At 39.4% G+C, this 12,845-nt stretch overlaps 1 protein-coding gene across 1 annotated transcript in view; it reads left to right on the forward strand.

Annotated features, from left to right (window-relative positions):
- The window catches only part of CNTN5 (contactin 5), a 763,035-nt gene that overhangs the window by 716,907 nt on the left and 33,283 nt on the right, over positions 1-12,845 (forward strand). Inside the window, exons 20-21 of the mRNA XM_087966176.1 lie at positions 2,235-2,305; positions 8,951-9,185. Coding sequence (XP_087822302.1) covers positions 2,235-2,305; positions 8,951-9,185 — 306 coding nt within the window. The remainder of the gene's footprint in view (positions 1-2,234; positions 2,306-8,950; positions 9,186-12,845) is intronic.

Genomic DNA, 12,845 nt, shown 5'->3' on the forward strand with positions numbered 1-12,845 from the left:
CTGAGAGCATTTGCACCAAGACAAATTCCTTGGGTGTCCAATCACACTTGGCCAATAAAGAACTCTATTCTATTCTATTCTATAGAGATTCTCAGTCATCCAGGTCCATGGTTGTCCCAAAGGTGCTTTTTCAGGAGACAACTGGACTTTCTGGTTTTTTCTTTGAAGACATTTTGCTTCTCATCCAAAAGCTTCTTCAGCTCTGACAGAATGGTGGGGAATGGAAGGATTTATATCCCTTGCAGACAGCTGGTTATTTACATACTTTTAGAGGACTGTTGAAGCACTTGGAGGTTTTCCTGTGTCCTTAGGGCCACCTGAGTACTACAAGAACCAGGAGCACTACTCAGGTGACCCAGAGGATACAGATAAACCTCCAAGCGCTCCAATTTTTTTCCTCATAATATCTAGCTTATAATCTTTCCAAAGTATCAGGCAAGCTTGTTTATATACCCAGTTCTCTCCTTAACGAGTCAGTAGCTTTCTCAGAAGTTGATGCCATTCTGCACCCCACAGAGATCCTTAGATATCACAAGACCAAAAAGCTGTCTTTATGTTGAATGACTAAATGTAGACTACCTTAACAATAGATACCAGATGTATTTTAGTAGGTGGTCTAAATGCATTTTCCCAGCCTAATCACATTACTGGCTCCTATTCAGTTTGCAATCACTACTTTACCAGGAAATTTCACACAAATAATATTTGCAGGCTGATTACCCCAATTCTTACAAAAGCCAGAGCATTTGCTTGCGTTTCCTATGTGAACAATTTTACACTTGTCCGTCTTGCATTACATTCTGTTATTTTCAGACCATTTCTCCCATCTATCAAGATCATTTCAAATGTTCTTTCTTTCATTTTGGATATTAGCAAATCGTCCGGTTTTAAGTCATCTAGAGATTCATTCATGACAAATAATATGTTGCCTTCTGGTACTTACAGCATTGTTTTTAAGGTGTTTGCAGATCAATCTTCCTTTAGAATCTTCTCAGGTATCCATGTTTTTCTGCTTTTTGATAAAAGAGATATTTATTCTTCTCCAATTGTGTTATTTCATAAATTTCACAAGATTTTTCAAAAAGGTTATATAAGTCCATCAGGTAGCATGTATTAGCATTAAGTAGCTGTTATTTAAATCATTTTCTTCATTTTTAATTTTGTACATACCCAAAATCTTTTCTTATAATTCTTTGGTAGCTGGGCAGTTCATTATGAGATTTCATTTGCTTAAAGCAAATTATGTGAAGCTAACTTTTTTATTTGAAATCTCCTTTTCTGATCTATCTTCCCCGTGTCCTGTATGTGGTTTTTTCTGTTGTTGTTAGTTAGTTTGTTTCAAATCTTTACTAAGCTTTTTTTGGGAGGGGGAGACAGGAGGGTAGCCATGTTGGTTTATTTTGCTTTCTTTATTCATGTCAGAAGAACCTTCAACTTATAAACATATAACATTCAACACTGAGCAAGTGACAAAAGTATAAAATAGGTCATAGAAATACAGCATGTATAAAAAGGTTTTTAAAAACTGTGCAAAAGTTTTCTTCCTCTGACCTCCATTTCTTTCCTCTATCAGAATGGTTGCAATTGTTGTGCTTTTAGTATCTCCGTTTTCCATTCTCCTGGATACCTTACTTACCATTGTCTGAGGATATCAAAATAAACATTTGGAAGTCCAAGGCGTAATGGAAATACAGCCCTCATTGGATGAATCAACCCATCCCATTAAGTCAGGGCTGTCAAACTTGTGGCCCACGGGCCGGATGCATCACACACTGGCCACGCCCACGCCTGGTTTAGCGAAGGGGGGGAAAGTTGCAATACGTCACGTGACGCTGCCATGACAATGCGAGTTTGACACCCCTTCAGTCATAGCACTGGAGAATGCAACCTAACATTACTGCTCTAAAAAAAATAATCACAGAATAGTGACTTTTCTTTCTCTTTCTTAAGCAAAGGGAGAAGTTTTGTGAAATGTCCTGATATTTGAATCACTCCAGGAATAGAGTGAATTGTTATGGGGAAGAGGTGTGTGTGTGTGTGTGTGTTTGTGTGTGTGTGTGTGTGTGGTACTTTTTTGCAATAGAGGAAAAAATTAAAAATTGTAAAAAAAAACCAATTGTTTTGGTCTCCTTTGGTCTTCTTGAGCAGGAGGTTGGACTAGCCCTATTATTCTATATTCTAACTTGGATGTTCTGATTGGTTTTCTTTTTTCTAATTATTCTTTCTGTCCACAGTGCCAAAGACAGCTCCCGGTAATGTAAGTGGCAGAAGTGGAAGGCGGCATGAATTAGTAATAGCCTGGGAGGTAACAAACTCTTTTAAATTCTTTGTTTCATGTTGACTTCTTTGAGGGCAAGTTAGACATCATAGGTCAACACTGAAGTTTGCACATAGTAAAGCTTGTCAATGTAAGTACACAGAAGAGCATGTATTAAATGTCAGTTAAAATCTCCCTTCAGGTCTTAATTTAATGTATTAAAAAAATCCCATAGTAGTCGAGTGTATCTGATGTTTGCAATGTTCCCATTTTAAATCTATTATTATTTCCATTCTGTTGAGAACTTAATCTGTACTTGAACTCAGTTCCACATATTTAATAATGGATCTGGGATATTTAAAATATTCAGCTGTCCAATAATATGTTCAGACAACTTGAGGTAGTTCTCAAGTTACAAACACAATTGAACCCAAAATTTCTGATGCTAAGGCAGTTGTTAAATGAGATCTGCCCCCATTTTATGACCTTTTTGGCCACAGTTGTTAAATGAATCTGGCTCTCCATTGACTTGTCCAATGGTTGCAAAAGATGATCACATGACCCGGGGTGGGATTCAAAAAATTTAACAACCGGTTCTGTGGGCGTGGCTTAAGTGGTAGGCATGGCTTGGTGGTCATGTGACTGGGTGGACATGACTTGGTGGTCATGTTATTGGTTGGGTGTGGCTAACTCAATATCACTCACATCGAGGCATGTATCTCCTCCCCTGGCCTCTCATGACTGTGGGGATGCTGCAACAGTCGTAAGTGTGAAAAATGGTCATAAGTAACTTTTTCAGTGCCATTGTAACTTTGAATGGTCACTCCACACAAGCAAAGTACCAGCAAAGGAGGGGGAAAACTCCAGAGACGTTCCTGAGACAGGAAGTCTAGTCCTGCCAAGAATGTAATAAGGGTTAATGGAGAGGCAGTTTCTGTAAGCAACACCAGAATGTTTCCCTCCTGCCTTCCTTACAGGATTCGTCCAGTAATTTCTTCTAACAACAGGTTCTCCAAACTGCTTAGAATGTTAACTGGCTCTAGCGAATAGGTGCGAACTGGTAGAATCCCACGCCTCACATGACCCCAGGACATTACATGCCAGTTGCCAAGTATCTGAATTGTGATGGCATGCCCATGGGGATGCTGCAATAGTCACATGTGTGAAAATGGTGATAAGTCACTATTTTCAGTGCTGAATGGCCACTAAACAAATGGCTATAAGTCAAGGAGTACCTGTAGTGTCTTATTCTTGGCCACTATCTGTGAGTAATAAAAATTATTGTGTCTTAGTAACTCAATTTACTAAGTAATGCTGCATAAGAAGAACATAGCAATTGATTTTATTAACACTAGCTCCAGATGGAGTTAAGCAATAGCTGTTATGACACGTTGCCTAGGCAGATGCAGGCTTCAATAAAGTCTTTTTATTGATTTGCTATCCCATAACAAATGGACCTACAGTGGCCCGCTAAAACACCCCAAACATTCCTGTAGGCCAGAGGTCACCAACCAGTGGGCCGGGGACCACTGGTGGTCCGCGAGAAAAATTTGGTGGTCCGCGGAGAAATGTCACCCCCAAAACACCCCCCAAAGCAATTAATCCAGGCTGTGTGGGATCACAAGGCTGCACCGCCCACATGGCCCATGGGAACACATGGCTTGCGTCACTTGCATTGCAAACAACACAAGGTAGTGAGGGGAGGGGGAAAAGGACAGAGGGGGGAACTTGCCCCACTCGCCCCATGCATCTCACCTGGCCACCGGGCTGCTTCTTTCCGCTTCTTTCTTCTTCTGCTTTTGGCTGCACGCAAGGAAAGCAGCAAATATCTTTCTTTCTCTCCCCTAAACTCCGCCAGAAATGAGTCTTTGGGACCCTGCAAGGCACCCTGCTCCAAGAGGCTGCGCCAGTGCGACAAGTTTCACAAAGATTCATTTCTGGCAGAATTTGGGGGAGAGAAAGAAAGACTTCTGCTGCTTCTGCTGCTTTCCTTGCATGAAGCCAAAAGTCTCTCTCTCTCCTTCTCTCCCTGAGAATGGAGCTGGAGACAGCATCCTGCGATCCCAAATAAAGAATGATCGATCGGTAGGAAAATGGGGAGGGAAATTTTCCTGCAGACTTTTTTGGAGATTTTCCCAGGGTCTCTGGTCCACAGGATTTAAAATTATGAGTATGGTGGTCCCTGAAGTACAAAAGGTTGGCGACCCCTGCGGTAGGCAGCCACCCATAGTCAATGCAACATAGTCCATTGGATGGTCCCAGATCCAATTGTTCCTCCGCTTGGGCGGGGGGTTGGACTAGATGGACCTACAAGGTCCCTTCCAACTCTGATTATCTGTATCTGTATCCTCCTTCAAACTGGGATCCAACAGGGCCACAACAATGGTTCAGAAGTCAATGAGAAGGACCAGAGGGTGATATGTCATAATACACAACACAAACTCCACCTCTTATGTATGCAGCAACACACACAACATGGTGGGAGTTAGTTTATTATTTTTCATCATTTGATGGATTTGGATAAAGGTTGGTAGCCATTAGAGACTCTCCAAAGTTTATAGAAGAAACTGCCACTTTAATTTCCAGTAATAGTACATCATGCATTACAGACACTATGAGAAATTAAAAGAGTGGCTCCTAGACTTAGAGATAAAAGAGAACAAGAAAAAAGGGGGGAAAAAACATGTCAGAAAAGCAATGCAGAGGGTTCATTTAAGGACTAATTTAAAGACCCAAAGTAAGGAGATAATTAACTCTTTTTATAATCTTAAAAGAAGGACCAATGGCATTTTCAAGGTTACTCTGGATCTATTCCACCTTTTAAGTTTCGTTTTTTTTATCTAGGATTAAAATACCGATGACATTTCCTTTTAAGTTAATAAGAACATTCTTGCTTTCTTTTCTTTTCCTTTCCTTTGTTTTTTTCCCTTTAAGACAGTTACACTGTGAATGTAAAAAGAGCCATTAATTTAACCTGCCAATTATTTAGATTACTTGAGATTGGCTCTGTTTGGTTTAATGCTGTTTTTTAAAATTGTTGTTTATTGTTACTTATATGGTAAAAATCACTTATTAGAAGTTCAAGTGATGTCAAATAGACATTTATTTAAGCTAACATTCAGCTCATTAATTTTAATGGAATTTATTTACATAACTGATTCAGTAGGAATGCTTTCTATGAATTCTATAACCAGTTTACAAAGAAGACAGTATAAAATTATATTAAATAAATGCATTCACATAGTGCATTCAAATACATTCTAGTTTGTATTCTGACACATATAATGTCATTTTATTAAAATCTTGCAACATCTTCTATATTTTTGAGGTTTCCAGCTGGCAAATGTAAAAGAGATTTGACAGCTAAGGAGTCACATGATTTTGTTTCTTCCTTCCTTCCTTCCTTCCTTCCTTCCTTCCTTCCTTCCTTCCTTCCTTCCTTCCTTCCTTCCTTCCTTCCTTCCTTCCTTTTTCTTTCTCTTAATTTTCACTCTCTTTCTTTCTTTCCTCTCTATCTATCTCTTTCTTTCTCTCTCTTTTTTCTTATTTTCTGCTAAAAGCCTGGCTACTTTCACAGAGTGGCTTTTGAATTACTGTTTAATAGTTAGCTTTTTTAAAAAAAAACACTCAGAAAACCTTTAATAATCTCATGGCTGAAATCAGGTAATGTCATGAGACTATATCTATGTCTAATCTATATCTATCTATCTATCTATCTATCTATCTATCTATCTATCTATCTATCTATTATCTACAGTATTATCTATTGTCTCATACAATACACACCCCATATACACACATACTAAGCAAATGCTGTATCATTAAGTCATATCTCAATGAAATATTGGCCAACTTTTTTCCAACCTTGTGCTTTAAAGAAACTAACTAGGCACAACAGACACTGTGTTTCACCAGTAAATTATTGGAAAACCCCAGGGTGGAAAAGAAGGTTTCTTCTCAATGGGATAACAATGCAAAAGAAATAAGAGGGGTTTGTGCCTAAACTACCATCCACAGCCTATGAGCCACATGTTGATATTTCAACACTTCCAGATCATGCAATCAAAATTGTTATTTTGGCTGCTTTGGGAGAGTTGTAAGAGTGTAGATGGAAATGAATTAATTCTTGGAGGCCTCCCATTTTATCCCTCTCTCACAAACTCTCAAAGAACAGATAAAATCCTTCCAGTGATGTCATATCATTATCACCATAACAAAGTTGGAGCCCAAGTAGGTGGCCTCAAACATTCAATTATCCACTGTTCCCTAGACATTATTGGTTGGTTGCACAGTCAGTCAGATGTTTAGACTGGAATTTGTCTCCACTCTGCCCCAATCTACAGTTTGCTGTAGGAGGGAAGTTTCCATTGACATGAAAAATGTTACATCTACATTGATCTCATGTGGGTCTTGCAAATGGTAGTAGGAATATAATGTTTATCAAGGAAGCCCTTGAGAGTTACCTTGGAATTATGCTGCCTACTGGCAGGAACCTTGTAACTTGTGTGATATATATCCTGGAATCACATTTTGAAATGTCAGGCAATAATTATACATATGCCAGGAATTATTTAATTTTTTTAATGGGCCTTCCAAGAAGTCCTGTTGTTGCTCAAAAAATAAAAAAGGCAAAATTCGAATTACTAGGTAAACATTGAACATTTTAATAGGAACTAAATAAGGGAGAAAAGGAAGGATCTTCTAATAAAAAAAATTGCCCTATTGTAGTGACATTTTCACTGCAAGGTTCATATAAAATTCTATATAATCCTGTTATTTTCCTGCTTAAAGTGACATTTTAAGGTTATTCAAAAAGGCTTAATGCAGAAACAGAATGTAGCAGTGAGAAAATGTTTAAACCATTGGGTAAATGTGCAGGATGGCACCCAGAAGCCAAATTAAGTTGCTCATCTCTTTGATGAAGAGGAGGAGGAGGAGGAAGAGGAAGAAGAAGAGTAACAGTAAAAAAAGAGGAGGAGGAGTAAGGAGGAGTGAGGAGGAGGAGAAGAAGAAGAAGAAGAAGAAGAAGAAGAAGAAGAAGAAGAAGAAGAAGAAGAAGAAGAAGAAGAAGAAGAAGAAGAAGAAGAAGAAGAAGAAGAAGAAGAAGAAGAAGAAGAAGAAGAAGAAGAAGAAGAAGAAGAAGAAGAAGAAGAAGAAGAAGAAGAAGAAGAAGAAGAAATATACCTTTGCATAGTTTGAAAGAACTGTGACTCCTTGAACAGGATGTTTGCTCAGCTTGCCAGGTGGTTAATTATTAAATGTTAAGGCTATGTAAAGCTTTGAGTCAAAATTCAATTAGAAGGTGATTTGATTGTGTCCCACTATTAAAAGGCCAATCTGGTTGCTGAATCGAATCAGTGATCAAATTAAGACCCTTACAGTCGGTGTTTTTTTTAATTCAGTGGGCTTTTGCCCATATACTCAAAATATTGTTTATTAAATCAAATTGACAGAATCAAATCTGTTTAATGCAACAGCATTGAATCAAATTTTACAAATTAGAGCTTAGGTGATTTAATTAACTATTGAATGGTGATTTCTTTTCTTAGGAATCTTCATATTTAAAACAAAGATGAACTGGGCAGGCTTAAGCACGCTTTCCAAAGTTGGATACTCTCCAAACGTGTGAACTTCAATTCCCAGAATTCTTAGCAAAGGCTCTCTCAGAATTCTGTGAGCCCCATAATTTGAAGTTATTCCAACTGATGATGTCTGAAATATAGGGTGTAGTTAAATAGATCATCATCTTCTGCAACATAGGATATGTAAGGACTCAAAAAGTTATGCACAGAATAGTACAGAGAAGAGCAACCAGGATGATTAGGGGACTAGAGACTAAAACATATGAAGAACAATTACAGGAACTGGGCTTGGCTAGTCTAGTGAAGAGAAGGACCAGGGGAGACAGGATAGCAAGGAGAGATTTAACCTGGAAATAAGGAGAAACTTTCTGACAGTGAGAACAATCAACCAATGGAACAGCTTGCCCTCGGAAGTTGTGGGAGCGTCATCACTTGAGACTTTCAAGAAGAGATTGGACTGCCATCTGTCAGAAATGGTGTAGGGTCTCCTGCTTGGGCAGGGGGTTGGACTAGATGACCTACAAGGTCCCTTCCAACTCTGATTATCTGTGATCTGTTATCTGAATAGGTACAGGGTAACACTGATTTTTAAGAACTGAACTTTCATGGTTTCCCAAACTTACATTTTCTTCCATAGGGGGAAGGGAGACAAGAAGCAGCCTCCATTAAAGCTAAGCAACTTGTCCAAATTCCGCCTCTTTTGAGTGAATTGAACAAATCCTAAGGATTTTTTTGATTTGATTATTTGTTTTGATTGATTTGATTTGATTTCTACAGCCGCCCATCTCAGCAAACCACTGGGTGGTTCACAATTCAAAGCATATGTTACAAGTGTTTTTTTTTACATAAAACAATAAAATAAAACAGTAAAAAAGCATTAAAAGTAAAAAAACATATTAAAATGTCTAATTTGAAGTACATACAAAAGTAAAATATGTGGCCTTTTAACAATGTAGCCAGGAGGGAGGGCCTTTGGCACATGTAGTGCCTTGGACTCAGGAGCATTGCCAGGGAAGAAAAAATAATAATAATAATAATAATAATAATAATAATAATAATAATAATAATAATAATAATAATAATAATAATAATGAGTTTGTTTTTTCTTTAGCCAGTCTCCGAAGAATTTCAGAATGGGGAAAGCTTTGGATATATTGTGGCTTTTCGACCAAATGGGACAAGAGGCTGGAAAGAAAAAATGGTCACGTCTTCTGATGCCTCCAAGTTCATCTACAGAGATGAAAGCGTGCCTCCCTTGACTCCATTTGAGGTGAAAGTTGGAGCATATAACAACAAAGGCGATGGACCCTTCAGCCCAATTGTTGTGATCAGTTCTGCTGAGGGAGGTGAGTAGATCAAGCCCAAAGATCAGCTGCATCTTCTAAGTCAGGGGTCCCCAAACATAGCAACTTTAAGCTATCCTGGCTGGAGAATTCTGGGAATTGAAGTCCAGAAGTCTTAAGTTGCCAAGTTTGGAGACCTCTGTTCTAAGTCATAGCCATAGGCCTTGCCTATTGCAAAGGGGAAGTGACACAGGTGGAGCTCAAAGTTGCTTCCTGAATACTACAGGGGTGTCTGATGATGCAGTCAAAGCATGTGTGAAAGCAAATAGAATCTCCAGTAAATTTTCAACATTGGGCAATCTTGGTTGTTTTGAAGTGTTTACACTGTTGGAAGAAATATCCGTTTGGTTCAGTTCCAAGCCAGGAGAAAGGCACTGGAGACAAAATGGAGGCTGGAGGCTGATTAGAAAGATGGTTTAATGATGAAGCAGAAGCACATGGGTGGTTCTGGGCAGCTGAACACATGGAGTTGAGAGGGGGTTTATACCTTCTCTTGGGCTTTAGATTTGAGCTTCCTGTTCCTGTGCAAGAACATGTATTCTATTGACTGTTGTAGGGTCATAGCTGGCTCTATAGGTTGCCTGAGCTCCCAGGTTCGGTTGAAGTTTGGACTGCTGAGGTGATGCAATGAAGAGGATTGTGTTCTGAAAGGGTGTTGGGCAAGTCCTATTATGGCTTAATGGCTTTGTCCTGGTTTGGATCTTGAGTGAGGCTTAATCCTATCATTCTGACTTTGTTCAAGACTTTGCTGCATTTCAAAATATCCTGTCTCAAATGGATTTCTGCCTGCAGTACTTGCTTTGCCTATGAATAGAGCTATCTATCTCCTTATCTCTTAAATGCTGACATCTGCTAAGGGCTATGAGGAAAGATGGGGGCTGTCTCTTCCTTTAGGGAAATATAATATTCTGCCTTTTTCAGCTTAGAGTCTGTCATCCAGGTCATGGTTGTCCCAAAGGTGCTTTTTCAGGAGGCAACTGGACTTTCTTAAGAGTTTTTTTTGTTTTGAAGATGTTTCAGTTCTCATCCAAGAAGCTTCTTCAGTTCTGACAGGATAGTGGGGAATGGAAGGATTTCTATTCCTAGCAGCCAGCTGGTCATTTGCATCCTTTTAGAGAGTTGTTGAAGCACTTGGAGGTTTATCTGTGTCCTCAGGGTGCTCTGGTTCCTGTAGTCTGCAATTTTTTTTTCTCTGGAAATCCATCCCTACTCCCATACCATTCACACCAGGAATGGGTTTCCAGAGGAAAAATTGAAGACTATAGGAACCAGGAGCACCACTCAGGTGACCCTGAGGACACCGATAAACCTCCAGGTGGCCTCAACGACCCTCTAAAACAGGGGTCAGGGAACTTTTTTACCTTTTACCCCCAAAAATTTATAAACGCCACGTTACCCCTTGATTTGAAAGGAAGGTCCTTGTGTATGTAAACTATACAAACAGAATGTCGGAAATAAATGCCTGGGGGTAATGAGAACGGTCGCGCCAGCGACCGTCCTCATTACCCCCAGGATTTTCAGTTTTACCCCATTTGGGGTAATTTACCCCTGTTCCCCGACCACTGCTCTAAAAGGATGCAAATGACCAGCTGGCTGCAAGGAATAGAAATCCTTCCATTCCCCACTATCCTGTCAGAGCTGAAGAAGCTTCTTGGATGTGAAATGAAACGCCTCCAAAACAAAAAAACAAGAAAGTCCAGTTGTCTCCTGAAAAAGTACCTTGGGACCAGAGGTGGTATTCAGCAGGTTCTGACCAGTTCTGGAGAACCGGTAGTGGAAATTTTGAGTAGTTCAGAGAACCAGCCAATCCTGCCTCTGGCTGGAGATGTTACAGTATCCTTCCCCTGTCACGCCCACCAAGTCACTCCCACAGAAACGGTAGTAAAAAAAAAATGAATCCCACCACTGCTTGGGACTAACAAGCTCAGCGTCTTTAACTGCTGAGCCATCATGCCTCCTCCCACTTATAAGAACATCCATTTAATTTGTCATCAGTACATTTTCACAGCTTTATAACATTAATGATATTTCAGGACGGAGAGAAAATTAAAGTATGTGTGACCTTGCAATTAGGGCTTTCAACAACACACAGTTAAATTCACTAGCTGCAGTGCTGCACGTAGTGAGGCTCCATAAATGTTAGCAACTTTCATTATTGGTCAAGGTAGAAGCCATTTTTAGTCAACAATTTTCTCTTCTCGGTGCTTATATTCCGACTATTTTACAGGATCTCAAATTACCTATTGCTAGCAATCAGGCTGTTGCTATTTCAAATATAATTTTCCCCTCCTGACGATTTTGCATTTACTGGAGTCTAACTGTCTGCCTTCCGTGCACTTTGTACCAACTTTGAAAATAATATCCCAATGATAACTAAAAAAAAAACTTTTCCCATGGAAAGTGGATCTTTTAAAAATGTTCTTAGTGTTGGATTAAAAGCGATCCGATCACTTAAGATTATCTCATCCCTTTTTTGACATCCATACTGCCAAATAATTTTCTAGAAGAATGAAATGTTTCAAAGGCAAGCGAACAGGAAAAACGTATGCATGAATTCAATGTTTATTGTTATCAAGTGATAGTTGGAATCGCTGCAAATTGGATGGTCCCCTAATTTATGATGCAGCCTCTTGTTGATTTGCAGTCTTCCTAGATTCAGGCTTATTTCAGTGGGACACTGAAAACAAAAGCAGCACCATGGATGTCTCTGTCCAAGATTCACAGATTTGAAATGTAAATGGAATGTAAAAAGTAAAGGTTCCCCTTACACATACGTGCTAGTCATTTCCAGCTCTAGGGGGCGGTGGTCATCTCCATTACAAAGCCGAAGAGCCAGTGCTGTCCGAAGACATCTCCGTGGTCATGTGGCCGGCATGACTAAACGTTGAAGGTGCGGGGAATGCTATTACCTTCCCACCAAAGGGGTCCCTATTTTTCTACTTGCATTTTTACATGCTTTCGAACTGTTAGTTTGGCAGAAGCTAAAGGAGAAGTAATGGGAGCTCACTCCATTATGCAGTGCTAGGGATTTGAACTGCCGAACTGCCGACCTTTCTGATCAACAAGCTCAGCGTCTTAGCCACTGAGCCACCACATCCCGTTAAATGGAATGTAGATCCCCCTATATTTTAATTCAGTTAAAAAAAGAAACATCTCATGGAGTTGAACAGAAACTCATGGAGTTTACTACAGGTAATACCTGGGTTAAGAATTCCAAAGCACCAGGGGGCAGGATAAGAAATAAAGGGTGGAAGCTCATTAAAGGGTAATATAACCAAGAAGTAAGGAGAAACTTTCTGTAAATGTTAACTATTAATCAGTGGAATAGCTTGCCTTCCTGGAATTATGGGTGCTTCATCCCTGGAAGTTTTCAAAAGTAGAGTGGACAACTATTTGACTGCGATGTTATGAGGCTCCTGTCTTGAGCAGGGGGTTGGATTAGAAGACCTCTAAGGTCCCTTCCAGCCCAATAATTCAATGGTCTATGAAAAGTCAAGAACTACCTTTACACTGTAATTTGTTTTATGGCTATGTTATCTATGTATTTGCCTTTATTTTTAAACTTATTTCAAAATATTAAGTAACAGAGAAAGAAAGAGCAGTACCAGTAAATATTTGTTGTTGTTAGTTGTGAAGTTGTGTCTGACCCATCGCAACCCTATG

This window comes from Notechis scutatus, chromosome 5 (assembly GCF_049901735.1).
Source record: "Notechis scutatus isolate UNSWTSFEM ecotype Mainland chromosome 5, rNotScu1.2, whole genome shotgun sequence".
In the NCBI taxonomy this organism is placed as follows: domain Eukaryota; kingdom Metazoa; phylum Chordata; class Lepidosauria; order Squamata; family Elapidae; genus Notechis; species Notechis scutatus.